We start from the raw sequence: 25,977 nt of genomic DNA, 5'->3' as shown, positions 1-25,977 counted from the left end.
GGAGGTGGAGCATGTCAGTCTAGGCCTCCATCTTGACCGTAAGTGTCCTGCACTTTCTTAATGGTGTCCTTTGCACAAAAGCTTTTAATTTTGGTGAAGTCCAGTTTATCTGTTCATTTTTTAAGTTTAGTTATTGTGCTTTTGGTGTCATATTGAAGAAACCATTGTTTAATTTAAGGTCATGAAGACTTAAGCTTGTTTTCTTCTTGGGGTTTTATAGTTTTAGCTCTTACATTTAGTCCTTTGTCAATTTTTAGTTGATTTTTGTATATGGTGTGAGGTAAGGTCCAACTTTATTCTTCTGTATGAGCTTATCAGTCATTTTAACACTCTTTGTTTAAAAGACTATTATTCTCCCATTAAATGGTCTTGGTATCCTTGCTATAAATGAATTGACCATTGTAGTCTGGATTTATTTCTGAGCAACTGGAAGGAATAATTTACTACTTATTAACGAGAAGAAGAATGTAGAGGATCAAGTTTTAGAGAGGGAAAGTCATATAGAGTTTGGATGTGCCTACTGGAAATCCAGATGGAGATGCTGATGAGGCTGTTGGATAAATGGACCTGGAATTCACATTTACATTAAGCCATACTAGCCTTCTTAAACTAAACCTGTCTTTGTTAAGCTGCACTATTCTTTTAATCAATGTAATGATCTTAAGTTTCTTCCCCCTGCGAGTACATGCAAGAGGAGTTTATATTGTACTCTGATTCAGAGTTATTCTAGATTTACTACATGAATCAGAAAGCTTTCCATCTTTTTAGGTGCCTTGGAACTGTTTATAGAATATACAAATTTGCTTATCTTTGAAAATAAAAATGAGTCTGCGAAAGCATCCAGGATTTTATGTTCCTCACCCCATCCTTTTTAGAAGTCATCTTTGTGGCTTCTTCCATGCTTCTTGATCACTTTAGGTTTAACTTCTTGTGTGGATTTTAGAAACTTATTTTCCAGAGAATAGTTCATTTTCTTAAATTTTCAAATTTATTAGCATGTATTTGAGTACAATTTTTTTTAATTTATGTTTTTTGTTATATGCTCTTTCTCATTACGTGTATGTCTCCCCACTTTTTTCCTCAATTAAACTAGCTAGTTTGCTTCTTTATTGATGTAACTCATATTAACATCTTAAATTTAGCATGCAAAAAATGATCACATTTCTTATTTTTTTCAAGTTAAATTAAATCCGGATTAAGCACGCCACCCGCCACACTTACTTGGGTTAGCAGCTCCCTGTCCAGACATTATTCTTCTCCTAAATAGCCACCAACATCAGCGTCTTTCCATCACCAAGCCCAGAAAGCGCGCATTCTGAGGCCCTTGCTGCCTGTTTCTGTGCTGGTCAGATTGGTTACCACCCCTGATCCAGATCCCTGGACACATTTCCCAACATTCTCAAGCTTCTCACCAGATTCCCAGGCTGCAACCTTCTTCAAACAGCATTTTCCTTTCCATATGGAGCTACTCTCAAGATGCAGGAACGCTTTGTTAGGAGTGATCTGGCCATTTTTCTCCCAAGGATCCAGTACCTCTATTCTTTTTCTTCTCAGATATCCAAACCTCCAAGTGTCTGAGAGGGTTTGCTGCACAGTAGAGCTCATTCTCATGAAAGCAGGTGCCTTGGTTGCTTGGGGCGGGTGGGTTGGGGTGGTTCCATTTACGTTCCCTTTAAAGATTTCTCCCCCTCCCGGAGACAGACAAGTTTTCCAGACATTTCTCTTGCTAAAGAACATATAGCAAAAAAAAAAAAAAAAAAAAAAAAAAAAAAAAAAAAAAAAGAAAAGAAAGAAAAAGAAAAAGAAAAGCACACACATGTTAAATTTTCAGTGAAATGTCTTGTTATCTTGTTTCTTTTTAACTGAAAGAACAAGCACTTGGATTTTTATTGGCTCTGCTTCTATTATCTACTTTCTAATTTATTTGCTCCTGCTTTTATCCTTATTAATACCTTCTTTCTTTAGTTGTGTTTGTTTTGCTATTCTTTTTCTAACTTCTTGATGTGCATGCTTACTTTTTACTCTTTTTTAGTTGCTATCAAATGTATTTAAGCCCATAGATTTGTGTTTGATTCCATCTTTGACCAGATTCTATACTTTTAACTAGATAATATGGCATCTTCATTATAATACGACTATTGTATAATTGCATTTTCAGTTTAAAATACTAGGCTTCTACTTCTCTAAGTACCAATACAAAAATGAAAAATCTATTGTTAGCTATGGAAATTAGCGCATTTATTTACTACTCATCCCTCATCACCTCTAGTTTTGTATTATTATCATTTGCATTTTTATTTAACTTTATTCTTTACATTGTGGGGTTTTTCCATTGTTACTTGAGATATTCATTTTATTTTAAAACTATGTATATTATAATAACTGTGATTTTAGATTCATATTTAATTTGTAGGGCTTCTATTTCTGTTGACATGTCTTTTGTTAGTTGTGGCTTTTGATTTATCTCTCCATGGCATAAATATATCTTTGAATTTTTCAAGATGAATAAATGGGTTTTATATCTCTTGTGCTGTTACATAGATCAGAGTTTTTCTCTGTTGCTTCCCCTATGAAGTATAGATTTCTATGATTATAATATTCTTTTTCAAACCTCTCTAAACATCAATGTTGTAATGAAATCTGATTTGATTCCTTTGTAGATAAGTCTTTTTTTTTTTTTCTTTTTTATGTGCTGGATGTTTGCAGGATTTTTTTCTTAATCCTTGGAATTAAGAAAATACGGCACCTATTGGGTGTTTGTCTGTTCTGTCTTAAATATGACTACCAGTTTTATTTGAAGGATTGGGTGTTCAGATTGCAGAAGTTTTCTTCTGTTATATTTTTAATTATTACTCTTTTGCTCTGATATCTTTTTAGAAATACCAGTATATTTGATCCTTAAACAACAAAGGTTGAACCACATGGGTCCACTTGTACATTTGTATTTTTCAATAAATATTTTCTCTTCCTTATGATTTCCATTCTCCAGCTTATTTATTACGAGAATACCATAGATAATACATATAACATACAAAATATGTGTTAGTTGACTTCTTATGTTTTCAGTAAGGCTTCCAGTCAATAGTAGGCTATTAGTAGTTAAGTTTGGGGGGAATCAAATGTTATGTGCAGATTTTTGACTAAGCAGAGGATCGGTACCCCTAACCCCCACATTTTCTAAGGATCAACTGTAATTCACAAGTGAGTCTCTGTGGTTTATTCTCCATATCATTATTTTCTCTCTGCTCATTTTTTTTTTTAGTCCTCAGTCTCTATTCTGAGAGAATTATTTCAATATTGTCCTCCATAACATCTATTGGCTTTTCACAATTAAATTCTGCTCTTTAATGCTTCTAATGCTTTTTAAAATTCTCATAACATTATTTATTTCCTGTCATCATCTTAACTCTTCCAGCTTCTTTTAGTTTCAGTCTCTCTTATTAAATATCACATTTCTTACATCTTAGAGATCAGATTTTCTTTAACCTCCTTGAAGTACAAAACAGACAGTACAGTTTACTTCTCATTCCTATCGCAAATCTTTTTAGAGGTGATGTTCTTCTTCTGCCTGCATTTCTTGTTTGCTTCCTTTATGTTTCAGAAAATTTTCATAGGTTTCATGTGCCTTTTAGGTCTTTCCTGACCGGGTATTTGCCTATAGCATGGATCAGTTATCTTGCCCCCCCCCCCCCCATTGTTTTATCTAGATGCTGTTAGAGTCTGTGCCTTGGATATTAACCTGGAAAGTTGGATGATGAAATTTCACATTACTATCCAGGGACAAGCAGCCCACAGCACTGGGCATTTCATGCTGTGGGCATTTCTTCTGTAGTTTGTTGACACAGCTACTCCAGATGTGCAGTGTTCCTCCTGGCCTCTCCTTTGCTCTCCTACCTCCTGTGGCTTGGAGCAGCTCCAGCCTGTCCTGGGAAAGTGGTGTTGGATGGTTTCTGCCTGTTCTTGGGTCTAATGGCCCAGCCACTCCAGAAGGCTGTTGGGCTGCATGTGAGAGGTGGGCTCCCTCTACTGGGCTCTGCACCCATCCTGGGGCCCAGCCTCTCCTCCAGCGTTCGCTCACTATCCAGCAGAGGCAGCGCACTTGGTCCTGAGAGCTCATCCGCCCTCCCCGCAGCACCGCTCCGCTTTCTCAGGAAGGAGAGCTGTGAGTCAGGCCTCAATCTGGTCTCCCTGGCATGGTACCTAGCAGAAATTCCTCAAAGTTGGTAGCATATCGATGGCACTCTTTCCTGTGTTCCCATGCTGAAACAGATTCCCCCTATTTTTATACTGCCTTGGTCCTTTCTGTCACTTTCAGGAGGAGGTAACTAGGTGGGAGTTGGACATCTGTGCTTAGCTTTCCCAGCTCTCCCAAAAGTTTTAGAGTTGACATTATTACCCATACTTTGTACTTTAGGGGTACAGAAATATGACAGTTCCTGAGCAGTTCCTCTTCTGTGGCCACTTTTAAATTCCTTGTATATACTGGCCCTTGTCATGTCTGGTTTTATACATTTTCCTGGGCACTTTTTCTCTCTCTCTCTCAAATTTTAGTCTAGCATCCTCTTGAACTGGTGGGTAATTCTCCCTCCAAACCTGGCAGTGCCAGTCTTGGGGTATTGAGTGCTGGCCCTTGCCAGGGGCTCACCATCTGGACTTGTAAGCCAGCCACATTGTGGCTTTTAGCAATATTAACAGACTTGCCCCACATCTTCCTTCTTTGCCAGAGTTATGATCTCTGGAAAGTAGGAACAGAAGAAACTGTCATCCTGCCTTTAGGTCCCCAGTCTCCTTCCAATGCCTTGGGTTTCACTAGAAAGCCACTTCAGTTTTCTTCTGGTACCCCCAGGGAGCAGGTGGTGGTGGAGGGGATTGCAGAGGCCCCCCCTTCCCCCCAGTCAGTGCTTGGCTGCCCGCCCCAGGAAGACAGCACATCACACAATTTGCCATATCAAGTCTGTGAACAGCTGCCTCCCTACCCTCTGTGGGGAGTCACCAAGCAACATAAATCTGCTCCTTCCGGGGATGGTGAAGATTCCTCCCACCACGGTGCTATGAATTCCCTTCGGGGTTTCACGGGTGTGGAGTAACATTCTGCAGAAAGCCCAGAGTCACCTGCCTTCGTGAGAACACACCCCTGTTGGACTTTAGTTCCAGTGGCACCACCAGCACTTGCCCTCCATCTCTGAACCTCACATCGTGATTTCTGTACCTCCCCTTCTTGACTGCACTGCCCTGGTAATAAACCCTGCCATATACTGAACATCAGCCATGGTAGACCCATATTGTGTATTAGCTTATTTTCCTCTTTCTAGCAACCTTAAGATAAGTTGTGGTTACGCCCTGTTTACTGGTGAGAAAAGCACTCAGAGAGCTCCCTTGCTCTCCTGGGGCAGCCCAGCCAGTGCGGGCACAGCCAGCATTCCAGACTAGAGCCACCTGGCTCCAGTTTGCCCTCTTGCCTCTCTCCCACTGCCTTCCTGGAGGGGAATTAGAAGCACAGGCTCTTTGTTGTGGGTTTAGGGCAGGGGTCTACAACTGTGGGCCCATGGGCCAAACCTAGCCCCCTGTTTTTGTAAATAAAGTTTTATTGTAACACAGCCATGGTCATTCATTTGTACATTGTCTATGGCTGCTTTTGCAATGTAAAGGCAAAGTCAAGGAGTTGCAACAGAGACTGTATGGCCTGCAAAGCCTAAAATATTTATTATCTGGTACTTCACAGAAACTGATCCCTGGTTTACAGCATGGAAGGCAATAGACATGACATTAAATCCCAGCTCATTGCTTCCTAGCTGTGTGACCTTGGGAAACTAACTCAATGTCTCTGAATCTCATTTTATTTACCCATGAACCAGTCATAATTATATCTTTTGAGTTCATACCAATGGTCAAGAGGAGTGAGATGGCATATGTGAGGGGCTCTACATATGATGGGTGCTCAGTACATGCGAGTTGTCATTGTTACCTTTCTCACTATCATGGATGTGCAGCCTTCTCCACTTTTGCTCTGTGGCTTCCTTTCTGGAACATTCCAGCATTTTTGTCTAAGACTCCTTCATCTTTTCTGACACCCTCTGATACAGATAGAGTACCGCAGCTTCTCAGGCCTCCTCAGAATGCTGGGCAGCAGGTGTGACACTCACCTCAGGCAAATGAATGGGATGTCCACGCTGACTGAGCTTGATTCCATTCCATTATGCTGGAATATGACAGGGACTCAGACAGGGCCTCAGGGCCTCCAGGAGCGCAGGCAGGGGCAGATGGACAAGTTAATAAACCATGACAATATCCACAACCCCAGTGCCTCTGGATTCTGGTCCTCTTTGCAAAATTCCCCTCTGCAGAGTGAACACCTGTTTTCTGGAATCTCCGGGTACTGTTCCTAGGAAAATACATTCTAAAAACTGCTTAGCTTAGCACAGCATCAAGCCCTACTCCCTGGGCCATCGGCCTGCTCAGCACTTTGGTGCAAGGTCCACCCCAGGACGTGGCTGGCTCACCTGACCCACTGGTTCCCTCCCAGGACACACTCTCAGCACCTCTACAGGCCGGGGCTGGCTCCACGGGCTTTGGGCCAGGGCAAGGGCAGACTGTCTTTCCTGACCTTGGAGGAGCTGTTGGCAGCTTAGCTTCTCTCTCTCAGCCCTGGAGGCCTTGCTATTCTTCCTTAGCCACCTGCACGAGGGATAAGGAGACTTGTGCTGTTTGCTGGCGTGCGAGTGTGGATGACCCAAGGAACTTCTCAGTTTTTCCAGAACTGGGGGGCCAAGAAAGGGCAGGCCTGGAAAGGAGAAGTAGAGAATGCAGATGTCTAGAGGGGTGAACGCAGCTCATTGGAAAATCCAGAGAGACTTCACAGAGATGGGGCTGTTTGCAGTGGGGCTTAAACAGTGAGCAGGACTTGAAAAGAGGAGAGCAGGGGTCAGGAACTTAAAGTGATTCGTTTGCGTGTGATTGGTGGTAAAAATTAATCATAAAGACATATGACTGGGCCTGTATCCAAGCCAGGGGGTAGGAGGGGAGAAATACCCTGCGCTTCCCTTCCTCCCGCCCTCTGACTCCTTCTGGGGCTTCCCATTGGCGCTCTGACTCCTGCGGGGCCTTCCATTGGCCACACCTACCTGGAAGTCGGAGGACAAGGGAGCTCAAGTGATGTTGTCTCTAAAACTCAAATTCCAGAAACAGGACGGGCTGTGGAGGGTGCAGACGAAGGCAACCAATACAAGAAATTATACTACTTGGGTTAGTGTATTGAGAATATGGGTGGATTTACCACTTGCCTTCTTTGCAGACTTTCAGCAAAGTTTAGAAATGACTTTGATAAGTTTAAAGTCAAAAGGATGTAACTGGTCTGAGCGATCGTGAGGGCCCTCCCACAGAAGAAGCCCAAAGCAGCTGCGTTTCTCCCGGCTGTCCATGAGCTCTCAGCACAGGAGCTGTCATCTGAGAACTGAGGGGCAGGAGGCTACCCTGGGCTGAGCCAGCACACACACGGGTGAGGCCGGCCTGGGTCAGGTTCCCAGAAAAAGGACTCAGAGGCATGTAGGAGGTTTGGGGGGTGGGGGTGGAGTGGCGACGCCCATAGGAAGGAGTGAGGTGGAGGGAAAAGTTTACATAAAATGAAGTTGTAACAGAGGCCTCAGCTGAGCCCATGGGGAGCTTGGAGCTTGGCGCTGGGCCGGCCCTTCAGAGATGTCCCACACCGAGGCTGGAAGGTTGGGCCAGTCGCTGGGTGTGGGCTGCCGTGGGGACGGGTATGACCTTGAACGAGGCTGCCCCCCTTCGTCAGGGCAAATCCAGGAGAGACGCACAGCTGTGAGCTGTCAGTGGCCAGCACTCCAGGCAGCTGCAAAGATGGAAGTTTCCAGAAGTGCACCATAGTATCCGCTACAGGGCCCTTGAGAAGGAGGGAGTTTAGGCAGTCAGACTGGGGTGTCATTCAGCTAGTGGTCCCCACATCTGGCTGTGTAACTGAGACCCCAGGGTGCTTTATAAAAGCACGCATTCCTGGCTGACCTTCCCCTTTCCTCCTATCGGAGTCAGAATCTCTGTCGGGGCCTAGGAATCTGTATTTCCACAAAGCTCCCAGGAAGATGAGAAACACAAGTGGGCTCAGGAGCCACTGCTCCTAAAAACTCTGAGCCTACACGTGCTTGATGTCAGGGAGATTTCCAGTGCTGGGTGGTGTTTGCTGATCAGCTCTGTGCCAGACACAGTGCTGGGGCGGAACCCTGAGGACCAGGCTGGGCACCGCCTTCACGCAGCCCCTGTCTTGTCGTGTAGGGATTTGGGAAAAGGTCCTGGAGGGATTGCAGCCAGCAGCTCTTTTGGGGGTTACTGTACTGTTGCAGGTGGGGTGTCTCCACAGGCCTGGGCTGGCTGTCACCTCAGCCGTTCCTCAGTTCCTCCGGTGACAAAGAGCAGGGATGGTGCTCTGAAAGGCAGGGAGCGATTTGCATTCTGCTTCCTTTAATGCTCTCGGGGTGTGATGTTGCTAATAGCCCTCCTCTGTTTTGGTGTCAGAGATGCACTTTGCATCTGGTTGATTTCCTATAGAGGTTTGTATTCATCATCTTAACTGGATAATACCCCTGTTTTATTAATATCCAAATATTTCTGTAAATATTGGTTTGGTCCCACGAGTCTGCTTCAATTAAAGCAATAGGCACTTTGTCACAGGAAAGCAGTGAGGTTCTGACGGCTAATTTAATTCTCCCATAGCCTAGTGTTACCTGACTTCACTGACTGCCAGCAGAGTGGTAAGCGTCTTGCAAAATGCGAGGCAAAGGAAAGATCGTTGGCTAGGGGGCCCAACGTGGGGGGTTGTGAGTTTTCCAAGAAGGGGGCCTGGGCCTGATCCCACCTCCTCAGGGAAACCCCCGCGCTGGGCCCTGGGGGTCCCAGATGGACAGTGTGTGGACTCTCAGGACAGTCTAGATGGCTGGGGAGAGAGGTGCCGCAGCTCTTGGCTTCTCCTGCATCTTCAGAGGCAGCTCTATGGTTTCCTCAAACAAATCTCCTTCCATCCCTGCTTCCTGGGTCAGATCTCCTTCCCACACTCTGACTCTCCTGCCTCTCTTTCTCCCCTGTAAAGGCCCCTGTGGTTACACTGGCCTTCTGCATACACAATATGGTCTCCTCATCTCAAGATCCTTCACTTAGTCCATCTACAAATGGTAATGAATGCATCCCGCAGATGAGGGCATGGACATCTTTTTTTGGTGGGGAGGGGAGGGGGGATATTATTCTATCACACTTAAGATCCTCTGTAACTCCTAAAACTGGAAGACTGGCTGACAGGAAGAGGGATTTGCAAGCCAGAGGGCCCTAGCTCCCTTGAATCCTCTGTCCCTCCCCCATGCAGATGGCTTCAGCATGTTCCTGCTCTACCGTGTGGTCTGGGAGATGGCCCCCAAGGAGCAAGTGGCGGGCCAGGGAAGAGGAGACTGTGGCCTGCAGGCTCTCCCCTCTCCCTTTGAGAGACTGCCATAATGGGGTGAAGAGGGAGATGTCCTGGGTTTGGGGGCCAGTCTGTCACTGGTCATCTCTTCCTGTTGGGGTCCCTCCTCCAAGCTTCCATGTGGACTAGACAGAGGTCCACCAGCAGGTGGGAGCTGTCAAAAGGGCTTGATGTGAGTGGCTTGCCAGGGCCTGGGGGTCATGGCTCCTCACATCCCTGTGCCAGGGTGAGAGGGGCAGGAAAATGTCCTCAGGGAACTCCACTTACCCTCAGGCCCCATGGGTCCCTACAGGGATGATGCCCACAGAGCACCTGCACCAGTGGGCTGTGTTTTCAGGCCAAGGTGTGCAAGCCCTGCCCTTGGGGCATCTGCCTCATTCCTACAAGACCAGCTCAAGACCCAGAGTGAACTCTTCCGGGCTCGGCCGGTTTATTTACCCCGCTGCATCTCAGCCTGGACGGATGCTCTTCATCCTCAGTGTACGTTTGTTCATTCTCTGACTCGTCTCATAGTTCTGAGGACCTACTGCAATCTAGGAACAACACCATATCCCGGAAACCCAACAAACCCTCCCCTTGAGGAGCTGCTGTGTTAGTGGGGGAGGGGATGTGACAACCCCGGATCTCATGGTCAGCTAGCTCTGCGAACCAGTTTGAACTTGTGACCTGGACTCCTGAGCCTTCCACAGAGGCCCATGAGGCCGGCAGACCTCTACCTGGGCCCCCACGTCTCATGACACCACCGCTCTGGTCCTCCACTTGTTTTTCTGCTCTTGGTAACTCTTGGGAAGTGAGAAAAGCCACAGATAAGTATCTGGACATGTGGCCATCCATTAGGGGGAAGCCAGGGTTCCCTTCAGGAAGCCTCACCTGTGATGTGAGGTGTGGACAGGGCAGGAAGCCAGGCTTCTCTGTGGGATCCTAGTTTGGACCAATATGCGGCTAGGTGTCAGGAGGCCCCAAGTGTATTCATTTCCTGGCACTTTTGTAATAAATCACCACAAACTGGGTGGCTTAAGGCAACAGGAATTCATTCTCTTACAGTCCTGGGTGCCAGAGGTCTGAAAGCAAGGTGTTAACAGGCCGTGTTCCCTCTGGAGGCTCTAGGGGAGGACCTTACTCGGCCCTTCCAGCTTCCGGTGGCTCCAGGTGTTCCATGACTTGTAGCATCACTCCACTCTCTGCCTCTGTCTTCATATGGCCTTTTCCCTCATGTCTCTGTGTCCCAAATCTCCCTCTTAACTTCCCTTATTAGTACACTTATTGGATTTAGGGCTACCCAGGTAATCCAGGATGATCACATCTTGAGATTCTCAAATTAATATCTGCAAAAACAGTTTTTTCCAAATAAGGTCACATTTACAGATTCTGATAGTTATGACTTCAACATACCATCTTGGGGGTCACCAACCTGGTGGCTCTGTAATATGAACATCAGGTGTCACACACATATGTCTGGTCTTCACATGGACACAGCTACATATATACCCACAGGTACTGTCCATGTGCAAGTATCACATAAGTGCAATAGATCAAATACATGTTAATTTATATACTTGTTCTTCTTTAAAAATTTACTTCCATTAAACTTTGATTATAGGTTATTAAGAGCTCAGTGATTTATAATATTTGAAAACTTAGGGGGCTCCATCAATCTAAAGGAACAATTTCTTCAGTGAAAGCTCCTCAGGTTTGGAAAGGTGAAAATATAAACACACAGATGTTTCTACAGGAATTGAAATCCATGCTCCAAATCTTTGAAAAATCTCAGAGCTGCCAAGGGTTGCTTTAGCAGCTGTAAAACTCAAAGAGGCAAAGAGTGAGGGCAGGTGGGATTTTGAAACACTTGTTCTCTTGGAACCGCAAGCATTGGTGGTGAAAGAACCTCTTCTCAAGCATCCTGACCGATTCTACTTGTACCCCTCTGATGACAGGGAGCTCACCATCTACCAAAGCAGCCTTCTCCATCATTAGGAAGTTCTTTTTGGCTTTGGACCAAAGTCTGCTTTCCGGAACCATCTACCTGTTATTCCCCCCTCTGCCATGGGGGTGCCCAGAACCAGGTGCCCTCTCTTCCACATGACAGTCCTTCCATGTTTGAAGTTGGCCCTCACTTTCTGCCTTGGTCTACTCTTCCCCAGACTAATTTTTTAATTAGCTTAAATAAATGGCGGTTCCTGGGGAACTCCAGCCCCAGTAAAAGTGACCTGAATTATTCAAAGATTTGTGTTTGAAATGCCTGTTTATCCTAATTAGCATTTAACGACAGTGGTGCCCTCTGCCTCTAACCAGCCACGTTTTAACATGTTCCATATTTTAATGGATTTTACTTGAATGAACTGTTTAATCAAATGAGGACACATTTCATGAATGAGTAGAAGTAAATCTATAATTATACGCTTTAGTCAGGTAAGAGGAGTGACATTTCAGCACAATCCAGGGCTATATATAGTGAGCGCATTTGAATGACAAAGTAGGTTACCTCCGCTTCCATAGGAGAGCTGGGAATTCGCTTTGCTCTCAAGTTCATTTCTTAACCTAATTAGAATTTTCAAAGAGTTGTAAAGTGCATGTGCTGCAGACCTGGCTCTCCCCCATTTTTTCCTGGATCTCTGCCTTTCTGGATGATTCCTGAGCTGGGGCAGTGGTCTCCGCAGGGAAGGTGTCTGGGGAAGTACTGGCCCCGGAAGCCATGTGTCCTGGGGTCCCTGATGCTGCCCGCGGTCTCCACTGTGCATTTCACACACCTGGGACGTGTTGTGGGCGCCTGGTAACTTGCAGCTATAATACTGCTCTGCCTCTTTCTCCTTCCTTTCTCATTTTCTTTCTCTCTCGGGTCCTTCTCTCTCCTTCCCTCTCTTCATTTTCCCTTCTGCATGGCAAAGCTCTGCTCATGGAGCTGGGGGCCGGGAGCCGAGAATCTGGGGGTTCAAGATGAGGCGTAACTATTGGATGGGGCAGGAGAGGGCAGGGGAGGGGTCCAGGCTCTTAAAGGAACATGGTGCCCTGGACCTGGAGAAGGGAAGGGGAGGTGACATGGCGGGGTGGGGGGTGGGGGTGGGGGCAGTTTTCAGGCAAGCTGGCAACCAGACATGAGCCTGGCAATTCTGTTGCTTTGACCCCTAAAATCGGTGGTTCCCAACCTTAGCTGCACATTGGAATCACCTGGAGAGCTCTAAAAGCGCTAATGCCTGAGTCCTATCCAGGAGATCCTAATCGGTATAGGTTGCAGCCAGGGCATGAGTGTGGGTTTTAAAAACTCCCCAGGTGATTCTAATATGCAGCCCAGAAGGCTTCAGGGGACTGCAGCCCCTGCCGTCACCTTGACCGCTACCTTGTAAGAGACCCTGAGCCAGAACCACCCAGCTGAGTGGCTCGCACATTCCTGGTCAGTGGAACTTGTGCGACACAAATGTTTCTTGTTTTAAGCCACTAAACTTCGGGTAATTTGTCATCTATGGATGACTAGTACAGATTATTGGTTACCCCAAATGTATCCTCAGGTGGGCCACTTCTTGCCACCTCCACCATCGCCTCCTTATCCAGCCTCCAGAATCTCTCAGCTGGGTGATTCTGTAGCCCCCTCACTGGCCTTCCTGTTCCCCTCATGTCCGTGGCCCCTCATTGGTCTCATAGCAGCCTGAGTCATCGTTGTAAAGCACAGTTTTAATCATGCCACTCCCTTCCCTGAAACCTTGTAACGGCTTCCCACCATGCTTAGGCTCAAGACCGAAGTGGCTCATGTGAATTATGAAGCTCTAGTGGTCCACCCCTGCCTCTTCTTTCCCAAGCCATGCCAGCAACCTCCCCCTGCCTGGCCCACGCTCTGCTCCAGCCCCACCCGCTCTTCTTCTAGTTTCCTCACCAGCTCCCACCCACTGTAGGACCCTGTACATGCCACTGCTCAACCTGCAATCCTTCTCCCTGTCCATGTCCTGGCCTGGATCTGACTTTTTCATGACAGCTTCTCCCAGAAACATGCCCCTGAACTTGAGTGCCCTTGTTTTGGTGGGTACCAGGGTGGTCATCTGATTAATGTCTCTCACTCCCACTAGATAGAGACCCAGGATAGTAACTGGTTTTGCTCATCACTCAGAGCCCCATTACCACCTCACATGGTGCCTAGAACAGAGGGTGTGTCAATATCATGAATGGATGAGTGAATGAGCAGCTGTCCCGAAAGGGATTCATTCAGTCCTAGCAGCCAGGCAGTGACTGGGCATGAGGTGGAAATTCCAGCCCTGGGAAGAAAACAGGAGCCCAGGCTGAGGCCCTGAGGACTCAGAAGCCCCCTTGCTAGTCCAGCACGGGGTGAACCCCCAGGCTCCTGACCTCGGAGTTTTTACATTGCTTTGCCGGACGATTGGGGTGTCTAGGACTAAGATGGGAGATCTATAGGGGCAGGGGGTTCATTGCCCCTACCTGTGAGCAGCAGAAAGTCGCAGGGGGACAGGAGCCTGGTAGAACATGCGGAGATGGTCCTGGGACCCTAACGCAGGGGCGGGGTGGGTGGAGAGAACAGACTGACTCACAGGGTATTTATTCAGAGTGGGGCACATGATGCGGTTATTTCATAGGCCCAGTCATTAGGTGATTTCTGGAGAGTGGGCATGCCCAGCATCATCTGGGCCACTGATGTGTGGTTAGTGGAGAGATGTAGGCGTCAGAGCAAGGAGGGGACCACTCAGCTGGACTGGCCCTGTGACCTGCTCAGAGCTGGTGACAAGCCTCCCTGATGGAACACAGTGGACCCACATTACACTTAAAATGGGTCACATGGACTGAGTTGTGCGAAGTCAGAAAATTCTTCTGAATAACCTGTTCCTTTCCCAATCGCTCACCTGGATGATTCTGTAGCCCCCTCACTGGCCTTCCTGTTCTTTTCCTCTCATCTCCTTCTCCTGTATCTCACAGGATGAATGAAAACCAGCTGTGTGTGCCTGATGCCTAGTGTGTGCGTGGAAGCTGTGTGCTCAGTCAGTTGGAGGCTTGAGGCTTTATCAGGGTGAAAGTCCTTGTCACCCCTTCTCCCATGGCCCTGTGACCCAGCTGTGTGGGAGGCTGCACGCAGGCCCACAGGGCCTGCCAGTCAGGCAGCTGATCTGACCAGATGGCATTTTCTCCCTGCTCAGCTGAGCAGCACCGTCCCCTCAGTTTGGGCGGTCCCACAAACCGAACAATTCTTCCTGGCTCTTGACTTCTTTTAAGATGTTGGATTTCCCTAGAGTTTGAAGACTGAGTTCAGTGGTTAAAATCCTTGAATGTGGATCTTAGGCTCTGGAGGCTGCAGGGGAGGCCTGCGGAGTCATTAGTGTCACCCCTTGTGACCTTTCTACTCCCCAACCCCCCATGTCCATGGCTCCCTAAAGGGCCCTTGGTTCCTGTCCTGGCCACACCTCTCTCCTCTGAGCCTGAGCCACTTTGTCACTATCCCTGAAAAACACAACCAAAACTGAACCCAGAACTCCAGGTCTGGTCTGAGATGGACAGACCAGAGGGCAGCTGCCCCCTTCTTCATTCTAGATGTGATACCTTTGGAATGTGGGTCCCATTCCAAGTCACCCTTTCGGCAATTGTCTCACTCAGTTAATACATTCCAGTCTCCTAATCAAGGAGGGAAATATTCAAGCCATTAGAGACATCTTTTTGTATTATTATCAATGGTTTGCTTAAAACTATCCTGTTTCCTGTAGGACAGTGAGTCTCAAACTTGAGCATTCATCAGCATCACCTATGGGGCGGATTAAAGCCCTGATGGCTGGACCCCACCCTAGGGTGTCTGATCCAGCAGATCTAGGGTGGGACTTAAGAATTTGCATTTCTAACAAGTTCTCACTGATGCCGATATACTGGTCCAGGGGCCACTTTTGGGATATGACTTTGTATTTACAGTACATATTAGTTCTTTTCTTTTCTTTTTTTTTTTTTTTTTGCATTTTTAAATGTATCATTTACAGGAGGGGGTTATAAGGGGATTAAAGGGTAATGGAAAAAAAAACCCAATAAAGAATAAATAAAATTTTAAAAGTTTTAAGTACCATTTACATTGAATATTATTTTATATTAGGTTCCAGTGTATAGCATAATGGTTAGACAATCATATACTTTACAAAGTGTTCCCTCTGATATTTCAGGTACTTACCTGGCACCATACATAGTTTTAGAAAAGCTATTGACTATATTCCCTATTCTGTACTTTACTTAATAGCCATGACTATTTTGTAGCTACCAATTTGTACTTCTTAATCCCTTCACCCAGCCCCCCACCCCCTCTCCTCTGGCAACCATCATTCTGTTCTTTGTTATCTATGAGTCTGTTTCTGTTTTATTTGTTTATATTGTTCTTTAGATTATGCATATAAGTGAAATCATATAGTATTTGTCTTTCTCTGACAGACTTATTTCACTTAGCATAATACCCTCGGTTTATCCTTGCTGTCGCAAATGGTAAGATTTCATTCTTTTTATGGCTAAGTAATATTCCATTGTATTATGTACCATAGCTTTTTATCCACTTACCTATTGATGGGCACTTAGGTTACTTCCATAGCCTGGCTATTATAAGTAACGCTACAATGAACATAAGGATTCATATACTCTTTTGAATTAGTGTTTTGGGTTCCTTCAGATAAATCCCCACAAGTGGAATTGCTGGGTTATAAGGCTGTTCCATTTTTAATTTTTTGAGGACCCCCTTTACTGCTTTCCTCAGTGGCTGCACCAGTCTGCATTCCCACCAACAGAACACAAGGGTTCCCTTTTCTCCACATCCTCGCCAGCACTTGCTGTTTGTTGATTTGTTGATGATGGCCATTCTGATCAATGTGAGGTGGTATCTCATTGTGGTTTTAATTTGCATTTCTCTGATGATCAGTGATATTGAGCATCTTTTTTTATGTCTATTGGCCATCTGTACGTCCTCTTTGGAGAAGTCATACCGGTTCTTGAGGGGGAAAAAGCCAATAGCTATTGCCTCCAAGCCCATCCCAAATTACTTATTCCTGGGGCTCTGACCCACCTGTTCTTCTCTTGTGCTGCCAAGTGACTTTGGGTCCTTATGGATTTACTCGAGTGGCGGGGGCCCAGAGTCACTGCTCTGAAAGCAAGGGGAGTTCTTTCTTAGGTGACCTCAGCTCTATGAGCTGGCCTTAAGGCCCTTGTTGTAAGGAGTCAACCCCTTTCTCTCTCCCTTCTGTTATCACTGGGGCCTGCCTCATGGCATTCCTTGACACGCTGGCCATCCTGGCACTCCCCTTCAGGAGATGGGGCAGCCTTCTTTCCTGTCCCTTCCCTGCCCATCAGTGCCCATCTCTTCTCCTCCCTTCCAGGATGGCCAGGACCTTTCAGCAACTCAGACTCCTGGTGGCTCCCTCCCTGGGTCCATTATGCAGATTAGGCCCCCAGTGGGACCTCAGCTATACTTGAGTGAGTGAGTGTGTGCATGTGTGTGTGTATTTTATTTTGGGAAGGAGGGTTACCCATTTCCCAGAACATAGTTCTGCTTTTATAATGGAAGTGAATTAAAAAATAGGATCCACTTTGCAGAAATGCAGTTTATAACAAACTGCCAAAAGACATTGACTGTTAAAATAAGAGACATACCTGCAGTTTCAGAGGAAACAAATGATGTTTTTTAAGATTTGCTTAGTAAATCTTTGCCCAGTGAACTGAATGATCCTTCTATCCACACGTAAGGGTGTCGATGTTTTTCCTTGTGATGAAGATCACTTACCTTATTTCTTTTCCATGCTTTATTATTTTAAAATATCATTTATGCCTGGTTTCCTCCATTGGCCTCCCTTAACAAGTCCATTAGAAGAAATACTCGAGCTGAGCAGAGACTTCCTGGTGCTGAGATGATGGGCAGTGAGTGGCTGATTGCACCAAGCATCTCTTCTGTCCTGTTCTGCCTCATGAGGCTTCAGGCAGCATCCACATCTGGCAGGATCTCAAAGAGCCAGCCCGCAGCATGAGAAGAGCACTGGGATGTGAGTCACAACTCAGGTTCCTCAACTGTGAAGTTAGGGGCAGAATGAGTTGACCTCCAGAGTGTTATGATTTTGTTAGTTTTGAGTTCTGACCACCTAGTAAATATTTTACCTGCCGTAAGTATATACAGCTTTCAAATACACACTTATACAAAGACAGATACCCAAAGCCACTGACTGCCTTGTTGCCTGGCCTTCCTTCTGGAAATGATCATTCCAGAGTTTTGGCATTACACAGAACTTAAGAGTTTTCAAAGCCATCCCACATTTTAAGTATTTTACTAGGCCCTGAAACAACTCTATGAGCTACATGCTGTATTGCTCCCATTTTAGAGGTGAAAACACTGAGGCTCAAGGGCTGGAGTAGTTTCCCTAAATTTGGGTGGCACGCAAGTGGAGAACCAGGGCCCGGCTGTGCAGGTCCAGGAGCGTCGTACGTCCAGCCACCCTGCCCTCTGACAGGGGCGGGGTTGCACGTTTCTGTGTTTAATAACTATTGTTGCACAACGCCATCATGGCACACAAAATGGATAATGGGGCCCCACCTGCACCCAGGAAGAATTTGAGTCAGCAGAAATAAACTATAATGACAAAATCAACTTTTTAAAAAATAATTATTTGTTTATTTTTAGAGAGAGGGGAAGGGAGGGAGAAAGAGAAAAACATCAATGTGTGGTTGCCTCTCACACTCCCCAAAATTGAGACCTGGCCCGCAACCCAGACATATGCCCTGACCAGGAACCGAACCAGTGATCCTTTGGTTTGCAGGCCAGTGCTCAATCCACTGAGCCACACCAGCGTGGGCAAAAAAAAACAACAACTTTTTTTCATACAACCAGTTCCCAATGTTCCATCAAAATGGAAGTAAAAACTAAGGATGGATAAGCCTCACCCTGACTATGGCAATTTTATTCTTGGTACAAAACATTTATCACAAAGTATTTCAAGCATTCAGAAAAGCACAGATTAACAACTACCCATGGACTCGCTACCTGGAATTTTAAAATGTTCACATTTTGCCCTATTTGTGTCATATTTCTTTTAAAGAAATAAAATACAGCCGTTCTCATTGAAGCCCCCTTGTTCTCTTTCCATGGCAGTGGCTTCCCAGTGACCATCCTGTGATGTTCAAAATAAAAAAGAAATAATGTAACTGATCTTCTTCACAAGGGCCAAATTATTCAAAACATTTTGACATATACATTGGAAGACTCACCAATTTTTGAAGCAGGAAGTGCTTTTTTTATTGTGGTAAAATATACATAACATAAAGTTTTAGCCATTTTTAAGTGTGTAATTCAGTGTTAAGTACATTGAGATTGTTGTACAACTAGCACTACCAACCACCTCCAGAATTTTTTCATCATTTCAAACAGATATACCCATTAAACAGTAACTTTCTAACCCCTCCCCCCCACCCCACCCTGATAGCCACTGCTCTACTTTCTGTCTCTGTGAACTTGACTTCTCTAGGTGCCTCATATAAGTGAAATAATAGTTGTCCTTTTGTGCCTGGCTTATTTTACTTAGCATAATGTCTTCAAGGTTCATTCATGTTATAACATTTGTCAGAATTTCATTCCTTTTTAAGGCTGAATAGTATCCCATTGCATGTATATACCATAATTTGTTTATCCATTCATCCATCAATGGACATCTGAATGCTTCCACCTTTTGGATATTGTGAATAATGCTGCTGTGAACATGGGAGCACAAATATCTCTTTGAGTCCCTGCTTTTAGTTCTTTTGGGTCTATACCCAGAAGTTCAGTTGCTGGATCATAGAGAAGTTCTAGGTTTAATTTTTGAGGAACCGCCACACCATTTTCCGAAGCAGCTGCACCGTTTTACATTCCCACTGACGGTGCCCAGGGTTCTTATTCTCTTCATTCACACAACACTTTCTGTTTTTTAATAATAACCATCTCAATGGGTATGAAGAAGAAGTGCTTTTAAGGATTATCCTCTCTTTAAGAGGAAGAAACTGAAGACTTGAGAGGAAGAGGATCTCACAGAGAGGCTGAGGTCACAAGCAAGTCAGTGACAGAGCAGGACCTGGACTCTGGGTCCCACAACCTTCATCCAGTTCTTTCTACTAAAATACACAATTCAGTTTCCGTTGCTTTATGTTAGAGGGCGCACATCCACGGCCACGGGCCAGATGCAGACTTCAGATTTATTTGGCTTGGTCCTTTCTTTCTTTCTAAATTCGAAATAGTATCCATATTTTAAAATGTTGGGGGAATCTTATATTTAAAAAATCTAGATCTCTGATTTCTCACCCCAGAATCAGAAAGTTTGGAGACTCAGGACTAACATTACAGCGTAGCGTGATTGGAGCTGCTGCCTTAGATAGGGCATGAGGTTGCCGATTTGCCACAGTCCCTACCACTCTGTAATATCTTTCCACAAAGACTGTTTCACTACCTGTTAGTCCTGGTGAACCCTGGAGTTTGCAGCCCTCTGCTGTTCAAGCGCATAGACGTTAGTCATTCTGTTTGTCACCAACATGTGGTTATATTTAACATCACAGGTTGGTTTCATACCCCCGTAACTCTTTCCTCTAGTCCGCATTCTCTCATTGAATGTTGGCTATTTCTTCACCCTATAAGCAAAATTAGATTAGAAATAACTAATACAAAATATAAATACTGCCCTGGCTGGGTGGCTCACTTGGTTGGAGCATCATTGCATACACCAAAAGGTTGCAGGTTTGATTCTCGGTCAGGGCACATACCTAGGTTGCAGGTTCGATCCCTGATCAGGGCGCATATGAGAGGCAACTAATCGATGTTTCTCTCTCTCCCTTCCTCTCTCTTTAAAATCAATAAACATATCCTCAGGTGAGGATTTAAAAAAACAAAATATAAACACTGTTGAGGTGTATTTGAATAGTCTGATTCGGAGACAGTGTGACAGTGTGGAGAAACACCAGCATGCAAGTCCAGAGTCTTGGATGCTCATCTTGATTCTTCCAGGAAATTCCTGGGCAACTTTGGTAAGCCCTTTCCCTGCCTGGCCCTCTCGTGCCTGTGTGCGACGGGCAGGGTGGGGCTGTGGTGCCTCCAAGGCCCCACAGGGTGCTCTATTTTATAATGAAGATAAAAACCACTCCTTTCCCATGTTGGTGGAGAGAATCACCTCACTCATTTGAGCCACTTTGCCAGGACAATGTCTCTGAACTGCCCTTCCTGTGTCCACCAACCCACTCACCCTCTCCCTTTTCTTTGCTGACAGGTGAGAAATGACCTGACCGGGGTTCTGTACGGTGAGGACATCGAGATTTCAGATACCGAGAGCTTTTCCAATGACCCCTGCACCAGCGTCAAGAAGCTTAAGGTAGGTGCAGCTAGCCACTGCCTGAAGGACAGACCAATGCCACGCTCCTGCTTCCCCAACCCCCTGACTATGAAGGAGCCTCGGGTTCAGGCTGTTTCATTTCATCCTTGGCACCTCAGACATGGGGAGAAGCACCCAGGAGCTAGCTTCCCTTGGCTTCCCTTTTGCTTGGTTCCAGCACTGGCCAAAGGTCTGAGGGCCAGCCACATGGCCACATAGAACTTCCTCGGTGACTGGATATCTGTCATCCCAGCCTGAGAGGTGAGGAGGGCTGGAATTAGCATCATCTCAATGTGAAGAGTCTCAGAGACAGGAATTATCTAGCCCAAACCACAGTAAGGAAGTGTATTGTTGGGACTGAAAGCCCAGGCTCCTGACCCATCCAGTGACACTCATTGCAGGAGCAGAAAGGGTCAACTAGAAGTTTGCCCAGCTGTAAGTGGTCTCTAATGGTCTTCTACCCATTCATTCTGCAAATTCTCTCAAGGACCTTGTTTATGCCAGACCCTCTCCTGGGCTCATAGTTGCCATCAGGCCTTTGTCTTCAGGTGGCTCACAGCTGGTGATGGAGGCAGATATCTTTCAGGGGACTCAGGAACAGAGGGGCCTGGACGAGGGAGGGGATTCCTATAGGGCTCCAGAGAAAGGGCAGCATTGGAGCTGGCCTTGGAAGATGAGCAGGACGGGGACCTACAAGAGCCCAGCAGGGAAGGAGTGGTGGGGACAGAGAGCAGGGCAGCTGTGCTAGCCTCATGCTTGAAATCGGCAGGAGTTCTAGGAGGCTGGCCTATCAGGTGGGACCAGGGGAAAGATGCTGAGGCTGGAAAAATCTGGAGTCAGTTCCCATGGGCTAAGAAGTCCGGTCTTCCATCCTGAGGCAGTGGGAGCTGCTGGAGGCTACCAGCAGGGACAGACATGGTTAGCGCTGTCACCTTCCTCTCGCTGTCTCACACTCCCTCATGCCCACATTGACAGTCATTGTCATGGAGACCCCAGATGCCTTCATGGCCCTTCCCTCTTGGGCGGGTCCCAGGTTATATTAGAGCAGGTGGCAGCTTAGAGCTCTTGTCTTTCAAAGCCTTCAGTTCACTGATGGGGAGACAGAGACCTACCAAGAGGTGAGGAGCAAGGGAAGCAGAACAGACACTGCACCTGCATGGGACATTTCAGCCCTGGGAGCGTCTGCAGATGAGCAACAGTGGCTAGGGAGGGCCTGCTGGCAGTGCAGATGGTTGGGACCAGACCTGCCCAAGCTCTTCCCCAACGGACTGTGTGGTCTCAGGGCTGAGTGGCGTGTGTGTGGCCTAGAGGACCCAGAGCAGTGCAGTGCCCTCTCTGCGGGGAGTGAGCATCTGGGGGAGGGGGGGTTGCTGGGGATACGGGGGGTGCTGGTGTGGAACTGACATTCTCTTGCTACACGCAGTGTCACCCCAGAGTGGGCGCTTAAAATAGCTTCCTGCGCCTCAGTGGCCCTGCAGAGTTCTGCAGGCTTTAAAATTTAAAGAACCTTTTGTGTGCAGAGCAGAAGCACTAGTTGAAAGTCTACAGGAAGTTAGGGATGGAGCTGAGTGTCTGCTCATCAACCAACCAACTCCAACAGAAGCAGGAATGATACCAATGGTGATGAAAATAGCAGCCAACCTTTCCAGTGTGCCCACCAAGGCCAGGTCCCCTTGACCTTCACTTACTCCTGTAATCCTCCCCAGAGCCTTGGGCAGAGGAAATTTTGTATCCCTGTTTCGCAAATGGGGAACTTGAGGCTCAGAGAAGTTAAGGAACTCAACCCAAGTCACCCAGCTGGAAGGAGGTAGGTTGGAATTCAAACCTGGACGTGAGTGACACCGGGACTAGGCTCTCTCCTCCACCCCGCACAGCTGCGGTTCTGAAAAGGATTCCAGTGTCACATATGCAGGGAGGGCAGAGCCAAGGGCAGTGTGCACTCTGTTGGCAAAGTGTTCCTTCTGCGTGGAGCACTCTTCCCCTTGAACCTGCATGGCTCCTTCTCATGCCTTCTCCTCTGTGCTGAGAAGTCCCCTTTTCCCAGACCTTTCCTTCTCTAATTGCTTCATTTAAAATTTAACTTTCTGCCCCTCTCACTCCCATACCCCCTTTCTGCGAATTTCTTTCTCTGTTTCACTGATGGGCATCTGTATTAATTTGGGGGAGCTCCCTTAACAAAGCACCTCACACTGGGTGGCTTAAAACAACAGACATTTATTCTCTCACATTCTGGAAGCTGGAAGTCCATGGTCAAGGCCATGCTTCCTAGAGGAGGGCTCTGGGGTTCTTCTTTGCCTTTCTCTGGGCTTCTGGTGTTGCTGGCAATCTTTGGTGTCCCTTGGCTTTCAATCTCTGCCTCAGGTGGCATTTTCCCTCTTCCTCTCCACATTGTCTTTGTATTAAGATTTTAGTCATGTTGTATTAAGATCCTGCCCTACTCTAGTATGACCTCATCCTAGCTAATTACATTTGTAATGACCCTGTTTTCAAATGAGGTCACATTCCAAGGTATTGGGGGCTAGGATTTTAACAATTCTTTGGGGAACACAATTCAACCATTAACGTCTGACCTACATTTTACTTAGCCTTGTTGTTTCATCATCTGTGTCCTCCCACTAGGGCGTAAGCTCTAGGAGACACGGTTTCTGTCTGTCGTGCGCACTCTTTTATTCCCCCATCACCTAGAACCAAATCTAATTTGCTCAGTAAATGTGTTGGGTATGGGTAAGGAAAATACCAAGTCTGGACAGGCAAAGCAAACAGAACATAGTGAAAAATACTGCAGAACAAAGAAATGTAACTTCTGGAAAGCTCTGAGAAAAAGCAACTCTCTGGTTTACTGTGGGATGAGGTAGAGAAGGAGATACAGAGGATGAGGAAGGAAACTAAATAGCAAATTATAGAATTAAAATCAGCATTGGAGGTAGTAGAGAACAGAGTTAATGCCAAGGAAAGTAAGAATCAATAATATGGAGGACAAGCTTGAGATTCAGAGAAAATGGTCAAAGAAATCAATCTAATGAGAGGAAAGATAACAGTTATGGATGCTGGAGAAGGGGGGTCCTAAGGGAAAATCAGGACAAATGAAAGTGAAGAAAAAAAATTGGCACCCCAGTATCAGCAAACATACCTGGTACCCAGATCTTGGTTTCTAATACCATTCTCAAGGAAAAGGAACCAGGGCTCCTTGGAGAAAAGGCTGACTCTAGGACTGAGGCAGGAACTGTCTCCCAGAACATCTTGTGGTGCCAGAAAATGAGGAGTGCTCACACCACCACCGCACACAGATGCAAGTGGGTCAGAGGAGTAGAGTGGCCAACAGAAAGAGCTCCCAATGACCAAAGCTGGGACATTTGAACAATAAAACAAAAGTAGTGTTGGATTATAACCCAAAGTGTAAAATAAATATCCATGAGCCCATATTGATATGAATAACTGAATAAGTAAATGGGAGAGAATAGACAAATCTCCTATGCCAAATAATTCCAAATAACTTATGTAGATATTTCACATTCCAGGAGATGGAGTAGAACTATCCACTTGTTAAGTGACTTCCTTCCAAAGAGTCCAGTATGAAGAGAGTGAGGGAGGAGAGGAACTCAATAACAGAAAACCTGGCAAACACTACCTCAGACAGGGGATCAAGGTCAACATCCGCAGTTATAAGCCCTATTGATAGGGTGAACCCTTTAAATGCTGTGATGGAGGGGTATTTTACTTCTGTGGTCTTCCTCCCCAAGATCCATAACCCCAGGCAAACCATGAGAAAAACATCAGGCAAATTCTATTTGAAGACCGTGCTGCAAAATACTTGACCAATACCTCAACACTGTCTAGGTCTTTAAAAACAAGGAGTGTCTAGGTCAGAAAGAGCCTATGGAGACATGACAACTAAATGTAATGTGGTATCCTGGATGAAATTCAGGAATAGAAAAAGAACATTAGAGAAAAGGACTAAGGAGGTCTGAGGAAAGTATGGGCTTTAGCTAATAATAATGAGTCAATATTGACTCATTAGTTGTGACAAATGTACCACACGAGCATAAGATGTTACTAATAGGGGAAAATGTGTGAGGGACATATGGAACTTCCTATACTATCTTGGTGATTTTTCTGTAACTCTAAAGCTATTTTAAAATAATAAATTTATTTTTTTTAAATTGGAGGCAAACTTAAATGGGCTTGAGAGACCTACTAGATTGGAGCCTGCAAAATTGCCAATCTTCAGCCACGACGGAGCTGTAAAATCAACAAGTACTAAAGGAAATGTGCAGAGGAGCTGGCCTTTCCACATTCTAGCGGAATCGGTGAAAAGAGAGTCATATATAAATACGTTTAGGCAAAAGTTTTGAAATAAACATAAAGGGGAAAAATCTATAAGTATCTAGGCCAGAAAAAGCATACTCTCCACAAAGGTGCAAAATCCAGGCCACCTTGACTCCTCTGCTGCCTTCAACCCCAGAAACAATGGAGCCACAGGAGACATTCTGCCATGTGTGTGGCTCCTGTGAGTCACGTGCCAGGTGCCCTTCTAGAAGTTAATCTTTGAAGTCCCATTTCAGCGTTTTAGAACCAGAGCAAACTTTATAGCTGAGGTCATGACAGAAGCTGCTCTGGCTGAGCAGGAACCGCCAGAACCAATGGAAAAAGAGCTAAGTTTAAATAACGGCAAAAAATCATCTTGAAAGCAAAAATAGATACTGTAATAACAATAATTGAATATAAAAATCCAAATTCCATTAACAGAGCCAAATAAGTGGATGTGTTTTAAAAAACAAGGGCCCTGGCTGGTGTGGCTCAGCTGGTTGGAGCACTGTCCTGTAACCAAAAGGTTCCGGGTTTGATTCCTGGTCAGGGCACATACCTAGGTTGCAGGTTTAATCCCCAGTCCAAGCACTTAAGATTCCCCTGTCTGGGCACAATGCTTCTCTCTTGCATCAGTGTTTCTCTTTCTCCCCTCCACTCTCTCTTCCCCTCTCTCTAAAAGCAATGAAAAAGATGTTTTAGAGTGAAGATAAAAAAAAATTTTTTTAATGGGTGCTGAATTCCTGGTCTTACATAGGAAAGAGGTTCCAAAGAGATCATTTTGCTCATGAATTTCATAATTAGAGAAATATAAGCTAAAGAAGGCTTAGAATAACTTAATGGTAAATATTCTAAAATGCAAACAGATGCTTCTGAAACTCAGAA

At 45.7% G+C, this 25,977-nt stretch overlaps 1 protein-coding gene across 1 annotated transcript in view; it reads left to right on the top strand.

Annotated features, from left to right (window-relative positions):
• Window positions 1-25,977, top strand: part of GABBR2 (gamma-aminobutyric acid type B receptor subunit 2) — a 340,480-nt gene that overhangs the window by 148,140 nt on the left and 166,363 nt on the right. The window contains exon 4 of the mRNA XM_090274483.1: window positions 20,686-20,787. Coding sequence (XP_090130609.1) covers window positions 20,686-20,787 — 102 coding nt within the window. The remainder of the gene's footprint in view (window positions 1-20,685; window positions 20,788-25,977) is intronic.

Source organism: Furipterus horrens, unplaced genomic scaffold (genome assembly GCF_987537825.1).
Source record: "Furipterus horrens unplaced genomic scaffold, mFurHor1.1.pri manual_scaffold_4, whole genome shotgun sequence".
NCBI lineage: Eukaryota > Metazoa > Chordata > Mammalia > Chiroptera > Furipteridae > Furipterus > Furipterus horrens.
Note: the sequence above shows the minus strand (reverse complement) of the source record. Positions and strands in the feature narration are given on the sequence as shown.